The 25580-nt window shown below is 35.8% G+C and overlaps 1 protein-coding gene across 3 annotated transcripts in view; it reads right to left on the minus strand.

The window, feature by feature from the left end:
- The window catches only part of MTDH (metadherin), a 60048-nt gene that overhangs the window by 15450 nt on the left and 19018 nt on the right, over positions 1-25580 (minus strand). The window contains exons 3-8 of one of the 3 annotated variants that reach the window (XM_049853884.1): positions 10163-10247; positions 9310-9486; positions 7823-7888; positions 6343-6579; positions 4009-4098; positions 1013-1111 (exon numbers count right to left, since the gene is read on the minus strand). In XM_049853884.1, coding sequence (XP_049709841.1) covers positions 1013-1111; positions 4009-4098; positions 6343-6579; positions 7823-7888; positions 9310-9486; positions 10163-10247 — 754 coding nt within the window. The remainder of the gene's footprint in view (positions 1-1012; positions 1112-4008; positions 4099-6342; positions 6580-7822; positions 7889-9309; positions 9487-10162; positions 10248-25580) is intronic. The other 2 variants (XM_049853885.1, XM_049853886.1) reach the window with 2 other exon arrangements.

The following is a 25580-nucleotide window of genomic DNA, read 5'->3' on the forward strand; positions in this document are numbered from 1 at the left end:
TCAACCTCAACTCCCTCAACCTGTAAGAATTCTGCTTCACCCAGACTACTTATGTATTGAGTTGCAAGCTTACTTCATAATTTACAATCATCACCAAGGCTATATATACCACATAGTGCCAAACTACCAGGGTTTGAATATCACCTCCACCACCTAACTAGCTGAATGGCCTGGAACAAGTTACATAAATTTCTTTGCCTCAGTTTCTTCTGGAAAGTGTGGAGGAAAAACAAAACAAACTTACCTCATAGTATGCTATTAGCATTAAATAAATAATACATAAAATGACTTGGAACAGTGGCTGGTGTTTGCTTTTATTACCGTTATTACTATTACTAAACGTATAAAACACCGCAGCAAGTAGTAAGTATACAAGAGTAAGGGATAGCTCCTATCTTCGGAAGGTTTCAAATTTATTTGGAGAAACAAAACATGTTAAAAAAAAAATTTTTTTTTTTACAAAGACCAAAATGGAAAATCTCACAAGGTGGGATATTAAGTGCTAATAGTAGAAAAGGATGTGCTATAAAAATTCAGAGAAGAGTAAATTCTGAGGTTTGGGGTTATGGGGAATAAAACTCAGACTTTTTAAAAAGATGACATGGTATGAGCTTTCTGAACATAATTATGCTAAGAAAGTAGCTAGTAGTACAAAAATGAGCACACTTTAAATTTCAAAAAGTCGAAGCCATATTCTATTCACTCTGTTAAAACTAGGAAGAGAAATAGGACATTCATTTAAAATAAAACAAAAAAATTAAAAACTACAAATACTACAGAATTATAGGAAAACTTCACGTCTAAATATTATCTCAATTGCTATGAAAAATGACTTTAGTTTTAATTCTACAGGTATTCAATGATCAGTTTACAAGTAGTGTATTTGGTTATTACATTATATTGCTAAGACCTAAAAATTGAGAGATTAGGATTAAAGTTAAAACATAAAGAATTCAGGGTTCTAGAAAGAAAATTCTGAAAAAAATAACTGATAATTTTTAAAAGGACATACTTAACCCAGACCATTCATCATCGATATAGGGTTGATTACGGCTAACATCCCACTGATAATCAGAAGTGGAAGACTGAGAAACTGGCTCAGCAGTAGACCCTTAAATAAAAAACGAATGCAATAAAATTAAAAATGGAATTTTCTAGTGATGTTTCATAACAATAGCTCTAAACTTTGTACACGGAGACTTAAATTATTTTTTATTTCCCCTAAAAGGAAAAATTCAGACATTAGAGTAAGAGGCCAAAAAGAAAAGCAGAATTGAGTGTAATTTTAGATTACATATGTCAATCATTTAATCGGAAATATATTTTTCTCTAGAACCAATCTGTTAGATTTCTGTCTTTTGTGGTGTATACTTCCAAGTAATTATAAATTTTGAGAAGTCACGAAAGTTTATTTTTCTTAATGGAAAACAATAAAAGACAAGAAATCTATTATTAATCATTTCAGTCCTAGATGTTTTAGTATATACGTTTATCCTTAGAGTCCTAAAGAAGAGAATTAGAAAATACCTATTTTATTTATAATAGTTTACTGATAGAGTTAGCTAGAACCTTTTGGTTGAGAAAAAATTAAAGCAATAGATAGGTGATTACCTAGAGAGGAAAGGCAGAGAGAAGCCAAAGCACAAGAGAGTTGCTGGAGGTTTAGAAACCACGTTAAGTTCAGGTGTATTTAGAGAACAGAATATCATTGAAGTTTTTTTTTTTTGGAGCGGTTACAGGGTAGGGGAATAAGTGAGAGAGAGTGGGGATTATATAGCCCTTTGGGAATCTGATGAAAGATGTGGTGGACTACTGTCTAGAACTTAGATAAAATTTCGTAGTTTGGGGGCATATAAATTCATGGATGCTAAATCAAAAACCTTGATCTATAGCCATAAATTCATTTTAGAATACAAATGTAACGCAGTGGCTCTCCATCGAAGATATATATATCCCAGACCCGCTCAATCAGTTTCCATGTGTATCAGGGTATTTTTTTTTTTAAATCAGGGTATTTAGGTGACTCTGACATTCACTTTGAATTCAGAGCCACTGACATAAAATGATTAAGAAGAAAAGATACCTGTAAGTATGAATGACTTATATACAATCACTTCCTCCTACCAGAGTCCTTACCAACTCACATATTTCCACTTGGTAATAATCTTACTGCTAGTATTCCACTAATATGATAATGCCTGATGTATACTCAAAATAATCATGTATTTTTATATAATTTTAACAAATGGGACAACTCTATAAAATCCAAATATAATTAACATATTAGCCACTTAGAAGGACTACTGTTAGTAGTCTGTAGTATTTTCTCTGAATATATAAAGGGAATACTATCTGTGTTATACGAAGTCACCCAATGAGTGAGGCAATTCACTCGTACCTCTGGGACTAAAACATGGTCTATGAGACCAAGTCTGGCAGACTACGACCTATGGGCAAATCTGGCTATCCCATTTTGTGCAACCCATGAATAATATAACTTCTATTATAATTAATAAAAGATAAATTCATTTAAGTAATTCTGAATTTATAGTTTTTACATTTTTTAATGGTTGAGGGGGGAAAAAAAACTAATACCATAAATAAAATTTTATCAGTAATCAGCTATACTTGTCTGTTGATGTATTGTCTCTGGCTACTTTTCTGCTTTACAATGGCGTTGAGTGGTTAAACAGGGACGGTATGGCCCACAAAGCCTAAAATATTTGCCATCTGGTTCTTTACAGAAAGTCTGTCGACACTTGTTCAAGGCTAGTGCTCCCAGACACTGTGAAACTACAGAATTGTAGTACATTGGCTCCATGAATTCCAATGTGTACCAACACTGCAAACTAAACAGATGTCTCCCACATTTACATAAGATTTATTAAATACATAATTTACTTCAGTAATTCTGAATTTATAGTAGTTTATTAGTTAGTAATAGTGTATCTTCTAAATCAACAGATAACCAAAGTAGAGTTATTATGTGGGAGCCTACATAACCTGAAAAGGGTTAACTATGAAGTCATAATGAATAAGGGTAAATGGAAATAAAACGTCAAATTGCAAGTATAAGAATGGGCAGAGAACACTAGTGACAGAAGAGTACCATGATTCTGAAGGGAAGGCCTTCCATGTACATCTGTCTGTGTGCCAATGTATTTTCAACTACGTCAGGTCACAGAATCTTCTTATCTCCCCTACAGAAAGGAACTAAGCCACCCGTAGATATGATTTTAAGTCCCCTCCTCCCCTTTTAAGGCCTGGGTCATTTTATATCATATACCGTATTTTTCACAAATAATATGTCCACACACAATGTGCGAAAATGACGCAATTAAGTAAAACCGTCCAGAGGCAGCATATCCATGCATATACCGCAAATGTCTTACGATAGCTCCCGAAGTGAATTTTGACCCCATTCACCCATCCTTCCATATTACAGGTAAATCATATTGTTCTGTTCATTTTATTTAATCTGCTTATGTGTATAAAGAGTCCAAAAATGTAACTTTGATTGTAACTGTATAATAAAGGTGTAAGCCACGGTCAAGAAGTCATAGATCGAGTTTGGTAATCCCCCAGTAATCGGAAAATAAACAATTGAAACTGTGTTTGGTTCTATTAATTTCAGTTGATAATTATAGTGCATTAGCTCAACAGTTGAATGTGAAAACCTTATCATCTTAAGTGAAACCATTAAGTTGTTAGGTCAGCATATTTCATAGTTTAATTATGTCTTCTTGGTGTCAACTGAAGTCAGCAACATGTGAAAAAAAAATTGGCATAATACTGATACGAAAATAACTTGCATGTGGGGTGGGAAGGAAGTTTATGCAGCTGGAAAAAAGAATGTATAATGCATGTGTTATTTGTGAAAAAAATACGCTACCTACTATTTATGGTGAACAGCAGTACCTGTCTCTGGTTATTTTTCCAAATAGCAAGCACTAGAATTAATTCAAACAAATTTTTTGGTTAACTAAATGAAAGACTGTTTTCACATACCAGAAACAGCAGAGTTAAGTGTGAGAGATGCAAAAGAAGCAGAATTCTGTTCAGAGGTATTCATTCCCCTATCCACACTAGACCAAGCAGCTGTCAAAATAAAGAACGTCACTTGGAACCTTCAATTTGCAATGAAACTTGAAAAATATGTACAGATTTAAAACTATGATAACAATATTTAAAGATAACCTTAGAAATTAGAACCACTTAATTGCAATAGCTACTATTTATTGAATGTCTATTGTATGCTGGGCCCCTTATACCAACCAGTTCTAACCCTGTTAGGCAGTTTCAGAGCAGTTAAGTGACTTGCTGATAGCTAGAAAACAGAAGAGCCATGACAGGAACAAGTCAATTTCCACTATACCAAGCTACCTTATTATCTACCATCGTTTAGCAATTACTTTGGGCCAGGCACTGAACTTGGTACTTGATATTCATTATAATCAATCCTCACAACTTAAGTGTGAGATTCATACAGGTTAAACAAGAAGTCTTGTGTCCATAAAAGCTAGCAGGCGAAGGAACAGGGATTCATATCTAATAGGTCTATCTGAACTAGTGCCCAAGTGCATTCTACTACACCATGCTACCCTCTCAATCTCTTCAAGGGATTTCTTATATACGAGTATTTTAAGTAACATTCAAGTTCATATACCCCCACATGAGACTATTGACACTTATCTTTCTTCTCAGTGGCCCACTGCAAATCTAATTTAATACAGTTCCATTTCAATTTCAACAAATGTCTCAATCTATCCTGGCATGAACTCTAATCTGCTGTTTAATTTTACCTGCAGCAACATTAAGCAAGTGCCATCTAATTTAAGCTTTTCTGTTGAAAAAGGGCTTGGAATTTAGGGAGTAACTCTTCCCCCCCCCCCAATTTTCATATTCCTAAACAATTTTTGGACATGGCAGGGGAAGGTGGGGAGAGAAAGCTTAAGAGCAATATTAGTAAATGATCTAGAATTTGCTTCTTGCTGATGTTAGTTAACAGGACTCTTTCTAAGTTTAAAAGTGATGTGTTATCTACTTAAACACTAAAAACTTTCTAGAGTCAACCGCTCCGCCCAAACTAAAAGAAATTAAGGAAAAAAATCTGCAACAAACACAACAGAAAAAATTATATGCTTAATACACAAGGAATTATATCTTGATAAGAACACAGTCCCTAGACAAATGGACAAAGGACACAGACAATTCATAAATGAAAAAGAAACGATCAAGAAAAGTTGTGTGGAAAAAAAAAAGTTAAAACTATTTTTTTTTTCCTATCAGATTAGAGAAGATTTAAAAATGTAAGAATACCCAACCCTGGAAAGCATACGATGAAATGGGAATTCAGTGATGCTGAGAGTACAGATTAGAACTCTCTGAAAATACTTAGGCAATACGTAGTAAGAGCATTACAAACACTCGTATTTCCTTTAATTCAATAATATCACTCCCAAGATTCGAGCCTAAAGAAATTACCCCCAAAGACAGTCAATGCAAAGTTATTTTAAAAAGTTTTAAAAAAGAAAAATTATTTCTCTAACAACACAGGAACAGTTAAGTAAATTATGCTATGTTTACGTAATATATATTAAAAAAATATTATAGGTCATTAAATAGAAATACTTACAAAGAGGAAGGAAACTTCTTATTTACAATGTTAAGTGGAGGAAAGAGGAACATAGAAATGCATATCCAATTTATGTTTTTTAAGAAAAAAAGTAAAAGCCCTATACAGAGGGGGAAAAACCCACAAAGAAATATAAAAAGTAACAGTTATCTCTAAGTGGTTTTTCTCTTCTCTGTCTGTAGTTTCCCACATTGAACACAGATTTCTATAACCAGTTATAACACACACAGACACACAGACACACACACACACACACACACACACAGCTTTTAACTTGATGGACCCTCAACAGAAAGAAGGTTCTCAACTACTGGTCTTTACCTTTAAAATCCAGGGGGAAAATTAAGTATAAACAAAATTGCAGACTGCAAAATACTATACAAACGTATGCTAAACTATACTTCAATTTACTATTTTTATTTAGATCCACCAGAACTGTTTTCAAATTAATCAGAAAGTCTGCTCACACACTGCACTTATCATAGGTGAGAGCACTCTGTAAAGAGTAAATAAGGAACAAATGCTATTATTCACTTACTTGGTTCCTACTTTGTTCCATGTGAACGATTTAAGATGAGTTATTTAGCATTATTTCTACACGGTATTACTAATTTTTCTATATATGGCTTTTTTTCCCCACGCTTGGAAATTTTCAGTGTGCTGGATAAACAATTTTGAACAAACTTAAAATTTCTAACAGTTCTTACCAATGCCAGAAAATATTGAACGGTCACTCCAGCTCCTTCCCCAGTCCTTTCCATTTGCATTAGCGTCTCCAGTGTCTTGACCCCAAGCAGATGGCTCAGTTTTCCTCTTGCCTGCAGAAGGAGGTGAAACAGAGTTCCACTTCTCCTCACCTGCACTGATCTGGGAGGACAGTTTCACAGACTTTTCATTCCAGCCTCCTCCATTTAGTGTGAGGCTTTCATTCAGACTTGAAGAAACTTGAAGAAAAAAAATAATAAAGATTAAAAACTTGTATGTGACTCACTGTTAAAACGAGGTTATTTTTAAATTTCTGTGATTGCTTGGATTATATTTATCACTTATTTTTTTTTCCTACTGTCCTTTAAATAGTTTGTGTTTTAAAGAGAAAAACTGAATTCCAAAAGTAATATGATCACCATGGATGCCTTTTAGATAATTTAAAAACAGGATGTCTGAACTTGTAATATATATATACACTAACAAAATTTTCAACAGCAGAAATGACTTGCTCAAAGGAAGTACAAGAGAATAAAGAGAGAAACAGCACATATTCTAGAACATTCAGAATACTCACCCACTAAGAATATGAAGACTTTTCCTTAGTTACATGTTCTTTCCTTAAATATCTTATACATCACGTATAAGGCAGTAATTCACAAACTTGGCTGCACATTAAATTCAGCTGAGACACTTCTTAAAAATATAGACACTGGTGTCTCAGTCCAGATTAATTAAAATCAGAATCTCTGGAGGTGGGGCCAAAGCATCAGTATGTATACATACATGTGTATGTATATGTGCACACAAATGCACACAGGTGTGTCTGTGTATATATAAGTACCTGTTTCTTTTTATATACGTGTGTGTTTTGTTTTTTGTTTCCTAGATAACTAATGTGGAGCCAGGATTGACAACCACAGACATGAAGGAAGGTGACAGGGTCAAGAACAAGTCTGAAGATGAGAAGGTACTTTTTCATTTCCGAATTTATATTTTAGTACAACACTTCTGTTTTCAGGTTAGGTACACCACCGTACTTAATTCAATCTTTATCACAAATGAGTAAATAAAAGATATTTTGTTTGTGAAGCACTGCATAACTTTAGACTAGTCTATTTATTGTGAAACATTTGATATTTCCTTAGTGTAGGCAGTTTAAAAAGGCTTTTTTTCTTATTATATAGTGGTAAATCTTTTATTCCATGTATGCCTATATTGAGCCCAAGTCCAAAAAGATCTTTCTCTGGTGGCTTAAAGAATGTAACCAAGAATCAAAATTACATACAAACTACTGAAAAAAACAACTACTGATCTACTTTCCAAAATCTCTGGACTGTGATTTTGTTACTTTAGTAATTAAAAATAGTTTTTAAACCCTTCTTCCCCTCCTGCATTATTTTCTCATGTGAGGAAAGAGACACATATGCAAGTTTCTATTTTGACGGGCCTTCAGTTTAAGTTACACGTAATTTCTCTCACCCTGAAGTGTAGAATCTCCTTTTCCAGACTTAAAGTTGCTAACTTGAATATTTAGATGAGAATCACCTGGTTGAAACAGAAATAAAATGTATTTAATACTAAATAGGCCACTATGCATATTAAATTAAATTAGGACTAATGTACAAATTAATTTTTACTAGCTATGATGAATTGCTCCTGCAAATGCTAAATTATTACACTGGAAAATAGTCGGCTTACCCACAAGATAATTCATACGTTTTAAGAATTGAATTCTCTAGTTATCATATTCTTAAGTCAACTAAAATGCCAATTAACAGGCCTGACAAATGCTCAAGTATACATAGAGTCTGCTGTTCTACAGCTGTTATCAAAAATTTTTAAAGTAGGAACCAGAGAGCTACGCTGTGTAATTGGATTCAACTTTGCCACCTCTCAATAATACCAGCTGCCTTTTCAATAATCCTGGAAGCAAACACATCAACTTAAGAACTTTGCCAGTATTTGGGACCAGGACTCAGGAAATACGGCAAGAGGTGAAAATACATGTTACAACACAAAAATACTATTTCTCGGACACTAAAAAGCATAATGATCACAATGTATCAAAACCAACAACATAATGTAGGATTGTGCTAGCAAGATAGGCATGCAAAAGACAGTGAAAGAGGGTTACCAACAAAAACACTAAAGCACAGCTAATATGTAACAGTGAAAATGGATTAAACAGAAGTCACTGCTGTACCACGGCAGTAAATTCCACTAAGTCAACAAGCAAAAAAAGTAAAAGGTAACAAGGCTAAGAAAGTGGTCTGAAGACAACTGGGTGAGAAGCAATTAATAAAAAGGTGAAGGAAGATAAGTCAACGTCTTGAAGCAAGTTGAACAGTACCACTCTGTAGACTGACCTCATCAAGGATAAAAACGATGGCAATCTAAAGAGCTACCAAGAGGCCACCACTATTGAATAGTTCGAGCATTTCCAATACTTAGGAAAAAGAACATTGGCTCAATAATCTTTGAAGTTCCAGTTTAGCTTTATTAAACACCTTAGGGTACTTTCAAAAAGTTGGGGTGATAAGGAATATGGACAGGGCCTACACCAACCTGAACATGCTTGCTTCATCTTGGAATGAAAACACTCAACATGCAGAGTGATGATAAATAGTTCCACTTAAATATCTTATCCCCTATAAGAAACACGGATGCAACAGAGTTGGGGCAAAGCAACACACGTGAGGAAAAGTGCCAACATCATTTTCTCATTTGACTGAAGGCAGAAAGCAAATCTTAATTTGACAGGCCATTCATTAGGCAACATGTAACGAGTAACACTGCTAGTACTAAGTAGACCAATACATGGTTCACAATACTCTCACGAAGAAGGGTGTACCAGCATCATGATGGAAGCAGTTCAGAATAGTCAGATTTTGATGTAATGATATTTTGTACATCTGATTAAAAAGAAATTTGATTTGATGTATCATTCTTATGTTCCACTAATATACCTTTATTCTTCTTGGAACCCACAGGAAATGATGTAGTTGTAAGTTGCTCGGTGGTAACTGTGATGGTATTTTCTATTCCAGGGATAGCTGAATCCAATGAACCAGAATCAGTCAGCACCTTATCACGTTTACGCTGCTGTCGTTTCTCTCTGTGACTAATTTTAGTTTCCCAGGCTCCTAACATAGCCCCAGAAAAAAAATGTTATTCAGTAAGGGGAGACAAAAAGAATTGTAGCTTTGGGAGGAAAATGGGGTGGGACACACACAGTATCATGATAAATTTAGATATTATGCTAAAATCCAAGAGTGTTAATTGTATTAATTTATCCTACTCTCATTTTTTTTGTTTAACCAATAAACTGTCATTATTTACTATGGTAATTTTGTTAAATCTCTCATCTATGGTTTAGGAAGGTGATAGGTATAAATCATTTATCTTGCTGGGTGGAAGTAATAGGAGAAAGTTATATATAATCACTAATAGGTTTATTAGGTGATGACAATAAATGGTTCAGGCATTTTCTACACAGCCTTCTAGGGATGGTATATTTAAAACCACATTTCTAGGAAACAATGACAAGAAAACTGCTATTCAATTGCTTAAGATATTGAGCTAGACCTCAGATTTCAAGGTGGTTCCCACTTCTGGAAAGGCATTCTTGGATCCTTAAATAATTCAGATAGCAAAAGTGTTTCCTAACAATGTTACACATCTGTACATTAAAATTTGCAGTTATTAAAAAGAAGAGCTACAGATACACGATTAAGTGAAACAAATGCAGCTTTTATATAACACACTTTGGTAAAAAAAGAATTAACAATTTTTTCTACAGTCTTTCCCCTGCTCAAGTACCTTCATCAACTTCCTTTCCATCATGGCGTGAACTGTTTTGCGCTGCTTTAGCATCTGACTTTGATTTCTTCTTATTTTTCTTTGACTGAAAGTAAAATAGAATGTTACTTAACAATACTTCATTGTATTCTTGAAAAGACAGGAGTCAGTAAAATACATAATGAAATGTATGATGCTGACAACCAATATAATTTAACAAGTTTGATTTAAAAAACAACATATATTATATGGACATAATAATATGAGGCTACTACTATTTATTGAGTGGTTACTCTGTGCCGAGTACATTCATTTTCTCATTTATTCCTTAAAAAAACTTGTTGGGGATGGTATCACTTCCGTTTTAGAGACGAGGAAACAAAGACTTAGAGATGTTAGGTAGGCTATACTAAACCACATTAAGTTAGTAAATAGTAGAAACTGTAACAGCAGTAAGTTACAAACTACGTCGTCCTGGTTTCAAAGTCTGTGCCCTCAGCCACCATGCTATCTTAACAGACATCCTAAGTGAGGTACTATAATGTGGTGCTTTCAGAACAATTGAATTGATTTTTTGATTATTGATTTTTTGAATTTGCATAAAGCAGATTGTTGGCACATCCTTTGTTTCTATAATAAATTTATGAGCCAATTGTACAAAGTAGGTAATGTTTTGTCAACTTCAAAGCAATGTGAAAATATCTAGGATTTGTGTTTAATAATTCAATAAACTATTCACACACACAAGATACAGGCATTGTGGAATGGCCTTCCAATTCCCTCTGTTAAATTATATTCTTTTCTCCTTTCAATTGCTTACTAAAAACTTTACCAAGCTTTGCCTCCAGGAGAAAATAATTAACATTCACAAAAGTGTTTTCATATATACTTTGTAGTTATCCAACTAATTATTTGAGATTAGCAATGTGGTATAGTGGTTAAGTGCTACAGCTGCCAAGCAAAGTGTTGGCAGCTCGAATCTGCCAGGCTCTCCTTGGAAACTCTATGGGGCAGTTCTACTCTGTCCTTATAGGGTCGCTATTAGTCAGAATTGACTCGATGGCACTGGGTTTGGTTTTTTTTTTTTGGTATGTGTTATTGTGAACTTAAGTTTACAACTAAGTTAATTAAGTTTACAACTATGTAAGAGGTTGCACCTTGATTATAAGCTTTTTTATGATAAGCTTCTAAAGAGTAAGCAATAAATGGCAACTAACTGCCTTTCCTATCAATAAACAATTCTCAAATATTTTCATGGGGCATGACCTTCTAAAGGCCATCAAAAATCGACAATGGGAGTATACGAAAACCTATTTTTGGCAGTTTTTACTGTCCCCATAATTAACCTGCATGCTTGTTTCTTTCCATGTTTGATTATCATTAACATGTATCATGTTTAATACACTGTTGTATCCCATTTACCAAATTAGGTTCATACCCATTCTTTTCTTTTAAATTGAGATATCCTCCATATACTATAATATGTGCCCTCTTGAAGCGTATTGTATACTTCAGTGGTTTCTAGTGTATTCAAAATTGCTTAAGTAGCATCATGATCTAACTCCAGAACATGTGTACTGTCCCAAAGTGAAGCACCCTACCCATCAGTAATCACTCCCCATTTCTCCTCTTCAAAGGCAACCACTAATCTACCTTCTATCTCTACCCTTCTCTGTTTCTATCACATTCACTCTTAAGCAAAGATAACACAATTGAGCATCTATCATCTACAGTCTACTGCAGGGGTCAAATCATTTCTGTAAAAAAACAGAGTAAATATTTTAGGCTTTTGTGGTCCATGTGGTATCTGTTGCAACCATGCAAGTGTTTCTCTGGTGTGCAGACAATACATAAATGAAAGGGTGTGACTGTTCCAAAAAATGTAGTTTACAAAAACATGTCTGGGTAGATTTGGGCCAGATTTGGTTGGCCTTAATTTGCCAACCCCTGGTCTAGAGCAGGGCTGTCCCACAGAAATATAATGCAACCCACAAATGTAATTTAAAATTTTCTAGGAGACATATTTAAAAAATTAAAATGGGCGGCATTAATTTTAATAACATCTTTAACCCAACGTATCCAAAATATTATCATTTTAGCATGTAATCAATGTAAATAATTATTAAAAGATAATATTAAAAAACATAAACTAAGTCTTCAAAATTTGGTGTGTATTTTATGCTTAACAGCAATCTCAATTTGGACTAGTCACATTTCAAGTGGTCAGTAGCCACATGTGGCAAGCAGCTACCATATCGGACAGGGCTGGTCTTAAGAGTAATTTAGTGTGGGAGTAAGAAGTACCTTACATTTAGTGCTTTAAAGTTACCACACACAAATTTTGTTTGATAAATTAAAACCCATCATTTTCTATTTATGCCCCTCTTTTCTCTTCCTTCTTCAAACTGGCAAGTGAATGAACTTTTTATTCCCAAAACTTTGAGATAGGCGAATATATTTGGTTTGACTAGTTAAAAACAAAATTGGCAATAGGAAAGAGACCTGTTAATGAACTGACTATAGAATTTCAGCGACTATTATTCCATTAATGGTAAGGAAAAATCTTTTCTAAAGTCTTACTAAATCATGACACTAATTTTTCAATGTCATCCTCCAGTTATGCAAAGGTTTTTGTAGAAATTCAAGTAATAAAATTTAATCTTCGACATCATTTGTTCCTGAGAAATTTTTACGAATTTTTTTTGTATTTGTAACGAAAGGTTTCACTAAAATGTCTTATGGATTTTTAAGTTGGTTGTACAGCTATTACATAGCTCTAATTAACCCACTTAATTCTCAAAGTAACCCTATAAGTAATGCTATTATCTCTATTTTACAGATAAGAAAACAGAGGCATATTGATTGGTTAACCCCAAGATCACATGTGCAGTAAGGGTAGGGGCTGGGATTTTCATCCTAAATAGTGCTCCAGATTCTGGGCTTCTAACCACTATGTAATTTTTCTGTTAGAAACTACTTCCAAGCTGTTAAATTGTACAGACATGAGAATTTTTATGAGTAATACACAAATCATTTTTAGTAACAAAATCACACAATGATGTAATTTTTTTTCAGAATACTCTCTTCATTGCATGAGTTTCTTTCAAAAACCCACTGCTTTTTGAGTCCTTGTTAACCTTAAATGGACAGATAAAGTATAAAATTTCCCCCCAAAGTATCTGCTAAGTACAGAGCCATTTGACATAAGAAAACATACATTTGGAATACTTGATTTTCAGTAAAAGAAAAACGTGTGGCTCACTTTTTAAAAGTTGGTCACCACTATAAAATTATTTTGTCACAAGATAACCAATGAATCCTCTTAGAAGACTACCACCTTGTCCTTACTATAAAATTTTTGCCTTTCAATGTGCGATCTCTTCTGTCATCCTAGTTTCCTAGAAGTAAGGCACTAAATGAATTTCATGCGTGGTGCTATCTCTACAACATATATGTAATCTCGTGATGATGATGTTGATACAGAATTCCTACTAGGAACAGTAGTGTCCACTCTGTCACTTTTTAGTTGTTGTGCCACATAATATTATCATCTGCAAGTCCCTACTTTAGATTGCTCCGTATTTTGACACTATTCATTTTTCTCACTTGTCTCAAACACACAGGCAAATTGGACATGGTTAAATGGGAAAGGATGGATGGATGCTCCAAGAGATGTACCGATTATATTTCTTTACTTTCTCTATACCAGCAGTTCGCAATCTTAATTTTTAACACAATGTCAGGTTAATTATGAGGTGTTGCAAATAAATCTTTTTAAAGTAGAAATGTTTGCAACTGATCTCCCCCTTTTTTGGGGGAAGTGTAATTTAAACTAAGGAGCCCCTGTGGCTAACCTGAAGGGTCAGCAGTTTGAGCCCACTAGCTATTTATTACACAGGAGAAAGACATGGTAGCAGGCTTCCATAAAGATTTATAGCCTTGGAAATCCTGTGGCAGTTCTACCCTGTCCTATATGGCTGAGTCAGAATCTACTCAATGGCAATGAGTTTGCTTTTTTTTTTTTTTAATGTTTCTTACCTACTTTTTTTCTTTATTAACTTTTATTAAGCTTCAAGTGAACGTTTACAAATCCAATCAGTCTGTCACATATAAGTTTACATACATCTTACTCCGTACTCCCACTTGCTCTCCCCCTATTGAGTCAGCCCTTTCAGTCTCTCCTTTCGTGACAATTTGCCAGCTTCCCTCTCTCTCTATCCTCCCATCCCCCCTCCAGACAAGAGTTGCCAACACAATCTCAAGTGTCCACCTGATATAATTAGCTCACTCTTCATCAGCGTCTCTCTCCCACCCACTGACCAGTCCCTTTCATGTCTGATGAGTTGTCTTCGGGGATGGTTCCTGTCCTGTGCCAACAGAAGGTTTGGGGACCATGGCCGCCGGGATTCCTCTAGTCTCAGTCAGACCATTAAGTTTGGTCTTTTTATGAGAATTTGGGGTCTGTATCCCACTGATCTCCTGCTCCCTCAGGGGTCCTCTGCTGTGCTCCCTGTCAGGACAGTCATCGATTGTGGCCGGGCACCAACTAGTTCTTCTGGTCTCAGGGTGATGTAGGTCTCTGGTTCATGTAGCCCTTTCTGTCTCTTGGGCTCTTAGTTGTCGTGTGGCCTTGGTGTTCTTCATTTTCCTTTGCTCCAGGTGGGTTAAGACCAATTGATGCATCTTAGATGGCCGCTTGTTAGCATTTAAGACCCCAGACGCCACATTTCAAAGTGGGATGCAGAATGTTTTCATAATAGAACTATTTTGCCAATTGACTTAGAAGTCCCCTCAAACCATGTTCCCCAGACCCCCGCCCTTGCTCCGCTGACCTTTGAAGCATTCATTTTATCCCGGAAACCTCTTTGCTTTTGGTCCAGTCCAATTGAGCTGACCTTCCATGTATTGAGTGTTGTCTTTCCCTTCACCTAAAGCAGTTCTTATCTACTGATTAATCAATAAAAAACCCTCTCCCTCCCTCCCCCCTTCGTAACCACAAAAGTATGTGTTCTTCTCAGGTTTACTATTTCTCAAGATCTTATAATAGTGGTCTTATACAATATTTGTCCTTTTGCCTCTGACTAATTTCGCTCAGCATAATGCCTTCCAGGTTCCTCCATGTTATGAAATGTTTCACAGATTCGTCACTGTTCTTTATCGATGTGTAGTATTCCATTGTGTGAATATACCACAATTTATTTACCCATTCATCCGTTGATGGACACCTTGGTTGCTTCCAGCTTTTTGCTATTGTAAACAGAGCTGCAATAAACATGGGTGTGCATATATCTGTTTGTGTGAAGGCTCTTGTATCTCTAGGGTATATTCCAAGGACTGGGATTTCTGGGTTGTATGGTAGTTCTATTTCTAACTGTTTAAGATAACGCCAGATAGATTTCCAAAGTGGTTGTACCATTTGACATTCCCACCAGCAGTGTATGAGAGTTCCAATCTCTCCGCAGCCTCTCCAACATTTATTGTGTTTTTTGGATTAATGCCAGCCTTGTTGGTGTGAGATGGAATCTCATCGTAGTTTTAATTTGCATTTCTCTAATGGCTAATGATCGAGAGCATTTTCTCATGTATCTGTTGGCTGCCTGAATATCTTCTTTAGTGAAATGTGTGTTCATATCCTTTGCCCGAGTTTGCTTTTTTGGTTAATTTAAACTAGACTGAAAATTATTCTCCTTGCTACTGTTCTTCTGATACATTTTCCTGAGTGAAAGAAACAGGAGTACAATTTCAAGTACAGGAAATTCCCCACGACCTGCACTTTATCTCTATCCCCTTACCCTGTTTAATTCTTTTCTTCCACAACATTTATCATCACCTGACAGAGAATGTATCTGTTGTTTTTTTAAGTGGTTTCCTCCATCAAGCTTCGTGAGAGTGGGGACTCCTGTTTTATTAACTGCCGTATTCCTAGTACCTAGAATTAGTACTTTGCACACAGAACGTATTCAATAAATACTTGGTCAATCAAGCAAAGAATCTAAAACTAGGTCGTCCAACTCTCCTTCTGCCACTACTCCCTGCCCAATAAAATGCTGAGCTATCATATTTGTATACTTGATCCATAATTCAAGTCACTAAATTATTTAAATGGTGTGTGCTCACAAGGCATGGTATACTGCTCATGTAGCAGCAGCATGGTTATCAACTCACAATCTTAGAACATTTATAAGAAACCTTTCATAAGAACTTTTATCTAGCCCTGAACATTCCCAGATATGGTTCCTTCATTTCCAATACACTAATTAATCAATTCATTCCATGTTGCGTTCCCATTCTCACCTCAGCGTTATATTAAAACCAAATCCACCATCTTGCTGTGTTTCAATCCCCTCCCTGGTACTACTGTGGTACAGTGAAAAAACAATGCACTGGGATACAAGTCCTGGTTCTGGTTTCAGTTCTGTTACTTTTTAGGTGTTTGAACAGAGAATTCTGGGGCGGAAATAAGGTTTCCCTGGGAAGACACAATTCTCTTTCATAGAAAACTGTTCTGTTTACCTTAAAGATGACCTTGAAAACTAATTCTAAGAAATCACAAAGCTACAAACATTGTGGTACCAGGGAACCCGAGAGGTCAAAGGTCTAAGGCCCAGAGAACTAGACTCTATCAAAGCACAATGGATTACGACACATTTTAACAAATGCAAAAGACTGTAACGGTTTAAACCAGGGGTTGGCAAAAAAAAGGGCCAGACAGTCAACATTTTAGGCTTTACAGGTCATGAAGTTTCTGTTGCAGTGACTCAACTCTGCTCTCTAGCAGGAAAGCAGCTGCAGACAATATACAAATGAATGAGCATGGCTGTGTTCTAGTAAAACTTGATTTTCACAAAACCACGCGGAGAGCCAGATTTAGAATGCAGGTCATAGTCTGCCAGGCCCTGGTCTTAAACTACAATTTCTAAGATGTATCATGGAAGTTAAAACATGAATGTACATAAGCTCTCTGGGAATGCAGGTATTCTGTTTTGCTAAGGACTGCTCTGGCTTATGCTTGCTTTAATCTGCACTGCCTCTGAATTATTTTATCTTTCGCCTTCTAAACACCAATCACCCACAGAGCAGCAGTTCTCAGGATCCTTTTATACTCTTAAAATGTACTGAGGACTTCAAAGAGCCTCTGTTTATGTGAATTATATATATTGATATTTATCATATTATAAATTTTTAAACTGAGAAATTATTTAAATATGGATTACTTTATTTCACAATAATATTAATATTACATATTAATATTAAACAATAGCTATACCTATATAACTAACTATATTTTCCAAAACAAAAAAAACTTTAGTGAGAAGGGTGGCATGTTTTACATTTTGCAAATACCTTTAACGACTGGCTTAATAACAGCTGGATCTGCACACCTGTTTTTGCTTTTATGATAAGTTGTTTTGATTGAAACATGAAGAAAATCTGATTTCATACAGACATGTAACTGGAAAAGGGAGGAATATTTTAATAATAAAAGAACCTCTGATGGTGCAGTCGTTAAGCGCTTGGCTGCTAACTGAAAGGTAGGCAGTTTGAACCCATCACTAGCTCTGCCGGAGAAAAGACCTGGTGATCTGCTCCCATAAAGATTACAGCCTTGACCATTACTGAACATTTTGATCAAAGATTTCTATAGAAGAATCCTGATCACAAGGGGGAAAATGCAGAACAGAATTTCAATTTCTCATTGACTCCAAACTTTCTATAGCCATGGGGGCTAGATGAATCCCTGAAACTACTGCCTTGAGATAATCTTTAAAACTCAAATCAAAAATATCCCTTGAAGTCTTCTTTAAACCAAATAATAGTTTTGCCTAACTAGTAAAGAGTGTCTGCCTTGAGCACTGTGCTCTTTTAAGAACTATCTACATGGGATCAAATCGACAACACCAACTCAAAAGATTTGATAGGAACATTAGAGGGCAGAGAGTCTATGTAAATAGGGGAGGGACAACTCAGAAAAGAAGGGTTAGAATGGCTGCAGGACTCAAAGAACATAATCAATGTCACTGAATTGCACATGTAGAAACGGTTGAATTGGTATGTTTTACTGTGTATATTCTCAAAAACAAAATAAATTAAAAAATTTTAAATATGTGTGCTTCCTTGTTAACCCATTAAATCAGTTTTACAAGCTAAAAAAAAAAAAAGATTATAGCCTTGGAAACTCTATAGGGCAGTTCTACTCGGTCCTATAGGATTGCAATGAGTCAGAATCAACTTGACAGAAATGGGTTTGATTATTTTAACAGTATTTTTAGATAACTGTGGATATTCTTCTTTGATAAAATACACCACAGATTAGTGGTTGCCAGGGCCTGAGATTGAGGGGGTAAAAGGAAAGATAGGGAGATGGAGTGTGATTGCTAATGGGCATGAAATTTCTTTCTGGGGTCAAGGAAATGTTCTAAAATTATACATTTTGTGGTGATGGCTGTACAATTCTAGAAATATACTAAATTTATACACTTAAATGAATTTTACAGTATACCTCAAAATAAAGCTGTTTAGCAAAAAAAGAAAGAAAGAAAATCAATGTTGCTAGAGCTTAGAGGAGGGTAAGAGATGAGAGATGAGACAGAGCCATATACAAGGCCTTTTAGGTCATGTTAAAAATTCTGGAGTGTTCCCTAAAAGCATGTGAAAGTCATGAAAGGCTTGAGATAGAGGAGGGAAAAAAAGATTACACCAAAATCCATTGAGTGGTAGTTTCTTAAAATCAGTTACAATGTGGAATCTGAAACTGTCAATGAACTTTCTGTACTCTATTACATTAAAATCCACTGGTTTACCTCACACTGTGAATTGATCTTTTAATCTTGCATGATTTTGTAACAAGAAAGCATTGGTCATTCAGAAAATACTGGCTCACTTAGTTACACATTTCTTCCAAATGTTAACATATTTCATTATACAATATTAAAAAACACACACACACATATGTTAATATAACAACCACTCTCATCAGAAATTAGTAAAGTACTGGGAAGTTGTCAGACTCATGGTAGACACACAAATTTTCCAAAATTCTAATTTTCATTTGGCAACAAATCATTTTGGTTATTTTTGAGAAAATGTCTGCATACATCCAACTGAATAACCATGGTTTGTCCATCAGTTGTTCTTTGAAGTAAAAATGGGGTAACATGAAGTAAGCAGGTAGTTCAGCTTGCAACTCAATTACACAAGTATTTTTCCTCAAGACAACCATTGTTACTCAATATACAGCATTACTTTATGCATACTTCTCACTTCATCACACAGAACATTTAAAAAGCATACATTCAAGGACTGATATTTAACAAAACTAGTAATTTTTATTTTTACTGCTTCATCAGGGACACTTGATGCTAGTGAAACTAGGATTTAATTTTTTTTTATCTGCATGTGAATGGCAGTGAAAAATATAATTAGTACTAGGAGTCTGCCACACTATTACTTCTGTGCCATTACTGCAAACATCAACACAGTGAAAAAGTCAAATGTCTCAATTATTACGAAAATAGTTTTGCTCTCAGGGACCCACAAAGCGTCCCTGGGATCTCTTCCCGGAGGTTCACAGATCACACTTTGAGAACTGCTGCCTTAGATAAATTGAGGGAACATTATTTACTAGCTATGTGATCTTGGGCCATTCACTAAACTCTTTATTGAGCTGTATAAAGGGAAAAAATTTCATATTTCTCCTGGAGTTGTTAGTCAGGATTAAGAGATGTAGAAATATTTTGTACATTGTGTAACATCAAAAAAATCTAAGGGATTATTAGTACTTTTAACTACTAAAGTGGTCAACTACACTGGCACACCAATGACTTCAAGGACAACCTTGGTGACCCAGTTTTACACATTTTTGCTTTTATTATCTCTCTCATTACCAGTATTAATACTGCTACCTTAATTCTGATCCTTATTTTTTTATTATTGTAGATGCAAGATGCATCTATTAAGTATAAGTGTTGCTGCTAGCTTAACACATTTAAGTTTTATCATAAAGTCACCTAATCCTGACCAGTTCAACTGGTTTAGGGCTTTCCCTCAAATGTGTCTGAATTTGTTCATTTGTTTCATCTGAAAAATGTGATTGTGTTCAACTGTTCCTCTTACTGAAATACCACACCCACATTAATAGTCCAAGTTAGTCAATCTTTTCTGACTACCCAAGTAGGATTATCTTTCTCCTCTGACCATCTGGCACTTAATGCCTGTCATTCCTTAACTAGATTAATCTTCTGTGAGGGCAAGTACATCTTATACTTCTTTATTCCTTTCACCATATATTAGCACAATGCATTCAGCCTGGCTAATGGTCCTACGTGCACTTTACTAGAGACCAGCATCAATGAGGCACTGACCTGCATATCCAAATAAAGACTTAGAAAACTATGGTAATTTAATCTGCTTTACAGCCATAAGATCTATAGCTTTTGTCATAAACAGTTTCTATCAATGAGGCTTACTAAGTAACAAGGCAAGGAACCCAACACCCTAGTTTAGAGTGTGATTATAAGCAAAAAATCATACTTTTCTAAGTGCCCAAGATGTGGCTTTGAGATGAAAACAAAGATATGATAATGTATATCAAGGTGCATAAGTAGATCTAGGATATGTCTGCTTATAAAGGAAGATAGTAATGTTGTTGTTGTTGGATGCCAGCAAGTTGGTTTGGACCCACAGCGACCCTATAGGACAGAGTAGAACTGCCCCATAGGGTTTCCAAGGAGCAGCTGGTGGGTTTCAACTGCTGACCTTTCGGTTAGCACCTAAGCTCTTCACCACTGTGCCACCAGGGCTCTAAGATGTCTGCTTATAAAGGAAGATAGTACTAAGAAATCTAAAAAACACCACATATTTAAAACACACACACAAAGTTGTAATAGTATAAAAAATTAACTGAAACAAGTTACTTGGACTGAACCAAGTTAAAAAGTATGAACTGAAGATGCAGGATAGCTAAAAAAGAACACCAGCCTTGAATTGTGGCATTTATTATTACACAGAAAATACAATGATAAAATTAAAAAAAAAACAAATAGGTAACGAACCAAAGGAAAGAAGCTTTGTGCTGGAAAAGCAACAGCAACTGAAAGGAGGTAGCACTGCTGAGTAATAAAAAGAGCATGGACTTTGGTGATGGAATAAGCTGGGTTCAAATCCTAGTTCAGAAACTGTATAACATGAGTGAAATCATGAAATCCCTCTAAGCTTTGGAGTCCTTATCTGTAAAATGGGTCTCTTATCTGCCTGACAGTTTTTAAGGGGGTCAGAAATAATATAGGGCAGTCAAAAGCACAGACTTTGAAATCAGATGGATCTGATCAGAACGAAGTGTACTTTTTTTTTTAAAAAAATTTATTTATTGTGCTTTTTAAGTGAAAGTTTACAAGACAGTCTCTCATACAAAAACTTATACACACCTTGCTATGTACTCCTAGCTGCTCTCCCTCTAATGAAATAGCACACTCCTCCTCTCCACCCTGTATTCTCCATTACCACGCAACTAGCTCCTGTCCCCCTCTGCCTTCTCATCTCGCCTCCAGATAGGAGCTGCCCACACAGTCTCATGTGTCCACTTAAGCCAAGAAGCTCACTCCTCACCAGTATCATTTTCTGTCTTATAGTCCAGTCCAATCCCTGTCTGAAGAGTTGGCTTTGGAAATGGTTCCAGTCTCAGGCAACAGAGGGTCTGGGGACCATGACCTACAGAGTCCCTCTAGTCTGAGACCATTAAGTCTGGTCTTTTTACAAGAATTTGAGGTCTGCAGCCCACTGTTCTCCTGCTCCATCAGCGATTCTCTGTTGCATTCTCTATCAGGGCAGTCATTGGTGGTAGCCAGGCACCATCTAGGCTTCTGGTCTCAGGCTGACCTAGTCTCTGGTTTATACGGCCCTTTCTATCTCTTGGGCTCATCTTTACCTTGTATCTTTGGTGTTCTTCATTCTCCTTTGCTCCAGGTGGGTTGAGACTAATTGATGCACCTTAGATGGTTGCTTGCTAGCATTTAAGACCCCAGATGCCACTCACCAAAGTCGGATGCAGAATGTTTTCTTAATACATTTTGTTATGCCAATTGATCTAGATGTCCCCTGAAACCACGGTCCCCAGACCCCTGTCCCTGCTACTCTGGCCTTCAAAGCATTCAGTTGTATTCAGGAAACTTCTTAGCTTTTGGTTTAGTCCAGTTGTGCTAACCTCTCCTGCACTGTGTGGTGTCTTTCCCTTCACATAAAATAGTTCTTGTCTACTATCTAATTAGTGAATATCCCCTCCCTCCCCACTCTCATAACCATCAAAGAATATTTTCTTCTGTGTTTAAACTTTTTCTTGAGTTCTTATAATGGTGGTCTCATACAATATTTGTCCTTTTGCAACCAACTAATTTTACGCAGCATAATGCCTTCCAGATTCTTCCATGTTATGAGATGTTTCACAGACTTATCGTTGTTCTTAATTGTTGCGTAGCATTCCATTATGTGAATATACCATAATTTATTTACCTGTTCATCCGTTGATGGGCACCTTGGTTGCTTCCATCTTTTGGCTATTGTAAACAGCGCTACATTGAACATGCCTGTGCATATATTTGTTCGTGTGAGGGCTCTTATTTCTCTAGGATATATTTCAAGGAATGGGATTGCTGAATCGTACGGTAGTTCTATTTCTAGCTTTTTAAGGAAGCGCCAAATCAATTTCCAAAGTGGTTACACCAATTTATATTCCCACCGGCATAGTATAAGTGTTCCAATCTCTCTACAACCTCTCCAATACTTATTATTTTGTGTTTTTTGGATTAATGCCAGCCTTGCTGGGGAGAGACGGTATCTCATTGTAGTTTTGATTTGCATTTCTCTAACGGCTAATGATCATAAGCATTTCCTCACGTTTCTGTTAGCCACCTGAATGCCTTCTTTGGTGAAGTGCCTGTTCATATACTTTGCCCATTTCTTAATTGGGTTGTCTTTTTGTTGTTGAGTTGTTGTAGTATCATGTAGATTTTACAGATCAGACGCTGACTGGATTTGTCATAGCCAAAAACTTTTTCCCAGTCTGTAGGTAATCTTTTAATTCTTTTGGTAAAATCTTTGGATGAGTATAACTGTTTGATTTTTAGGAGCTCCCAGGTATCTAGTCTCTCTTCTGGTGTTTTGCATTGTTACTAATGCTTTGTATATTGTTTATGCCATGTATTAGGGCTCCTAGCGTTTTCCCTATTTTTTCTTCCATGATCATTATCGTTTTAGATTTTATATTTAGGTCTTTGATCCATTTTGAGTTAGTTTTTGTGCATAGTGTGAGGTATGGGTCTTGTTTTATCTTTCTGCAGATATCCAGTTAAGCCAGCACCACTTGTTAAAGAGACTATCTTTTCCCCATTTAACAGACTTTGGGCCTTTGTCAAAACCAGCCGCTTATATGTGGATGGATTTACGTCTGGATTCTCAATTCTGTTCCACTGGTCTATGTATCTGTTGTTGTACCAGTACCAAGCTATTTTGACTACTGTGGTGGTATAATAGGTTCTAAAATCAGGTAGTGTGAGGCCTCCCACTTGGTTCTTCTTTTTCGGTAACATTTTACTTATCTAGGGCCTCCTTCCCTTCCATATGAAGTTGGTGATTTGTTCCTCCACTCATTAAAAAATGCTATTGGTATCTGGGTCAGTATTGCATTGTATCTATACATCACTTTGGGTAGACATTTTTACAATATTGAGTCTTCCTATCCATGAGCAAGGCATGTTTTCCCACTTACGGATGTCTCTTTTGGTTTCTTGTAGTAGTGTCTTGTAGTTTTCTTCGTAGAGGTCTTTCAAGTCTCTGGTAAGATTTATTCCTAAGTATTTATCTTCTTGGGGGCTACTGTAATCGGTATTGATTTGGTGATTGCCTCTTTGACGTTCTCTGTTAGTGTAGAGGAATCCAACTGATTTTTGTATGTTTACCTTGTATCCTGATGCTCTGCTGAACTCTTTTATTAGTTTCAGTAGTATTCTTGAGGATTCTTTAGGGTTTTCTGTGTATAAGATCATGTCATGTGCAAACAGAGATACTTTTACTTCTTCCTTACTAATCTGGATGCCCTTTATTCCTTTATCTAGCCTAATTGCTCTGGCTAGGGCCTCCAGCACAATGTTGAATAAGAGTGGTGATAAATGGCATCCTTGCCTGGTTCCCCTTCTCAAGGAGAATGCTTTCAGACTCTCTCCATTTAGGATGATGTTGGCTGTTGGCTTTGTATAAATGCCCTTTATTATGCTGCTGAATTTTCCTTCTATTCCTATTTTGCTGAGAGTGTTTATCATGAATGGGCTTTGTCAAATGCCTTTTCTAAGATCATGTTGTTCTTATCTTTTGTTTTATTTATATGATGGATTACACTGATTATTTTTCTAATGTTGAACCATCCCTCCATACCTGGAATGAATCCCACTTGGTCATGGTTAATTTTTTTTTAATATATGTTGTTGAATTCTATTGGCTAGAATTTTGTTCAGGAATTTTTTGTGTCTAAGTTCATAAGGGATATAAGTCTCTAATTTTCTTTTTTTGGCGTGTCTTTATCTGGTTTTGGTATCAGGGAAATGCTGGCTTCACAGGATGAGTTTGGGAGTATTTCATTCTTTTCTAGGCTCTGAAATACCCTTAGTAGTAGTGGTGTTAACTCTTCTCTGAACGTTTGGTAGAGTTTTGCAGTGAAGCCATCAAGGCCAGGGCTTTTTGTTGTTGTTGTTGTTGGGTGTTTTTAAATTACCTTTTCAATCTCCTCTTTTGTTATGCATTTATTTAGTTGTCCTACCTCTGTTTGTGTTAGTTTAGGTAGGTAGTGTGTTTCCACGAATTCATCCATTTCTTCTAGGTTTTCAAATTTGTTACAGTACAATTTTTCATAGTATCTGCTATGATTCTTTTAATTCCAGTTGGGTCTGTTTTGATATCGCCCATCTCATTTCTTATTCAGGTTATTTGCTTCCTCTTCTGTTTTTCTTTTGTCAGTTTGGCCAATGGTTTATCAATTTTGCTGATCTTTTCAGAAAACCAGCTTTTGGTCTTGTTAACTCTTCCAATTGTTTTTCTGTTCTCTATTTCATTTAATTCTGCTCTAATTTTTATTATTTGCTTTCTTCAGGTGCCTGAGGGTTTCTTTTGTTGCTCTCTTTCTATTTGTTCAAGTTATAGGAATAATTCTTTGATTTTGGTCCTTTATTCTTTTTAGATTTGTGCATTTATTGCTATAAATTGACCTCTGAGGACTGCTTTAGCTGTGTTCCAAAGGTTCTGATAGGAAGTGTCTTTACTCTCATTGGGTTCTATGAATTTCTTTATTCTGTCCTTAATTCTTCTATAAGCCAGTAGTTTTTGAGCAAAGTGTTATTCAGTTTCCTTGTTTCTGATTTCTTTTCCCCCCTTTTTCTGTTACTGATTTCTACTTTTA

This window comes from Elephas maximus, chromosome 15 (assembly GCF_024166365.1).
Source record: "Elephas maximus indicus isolate mEleMax1 chromosome 15, mEleMax1 primary haplotype, whole genome shotgun sequence".
NCBI classification, from domain to species: domain Eukaryota; kingdom Metazoa; phylum Chordata; class Mammalia; order Proboscidea; family Elephantidae; genus Elephas; species Elephas maximus.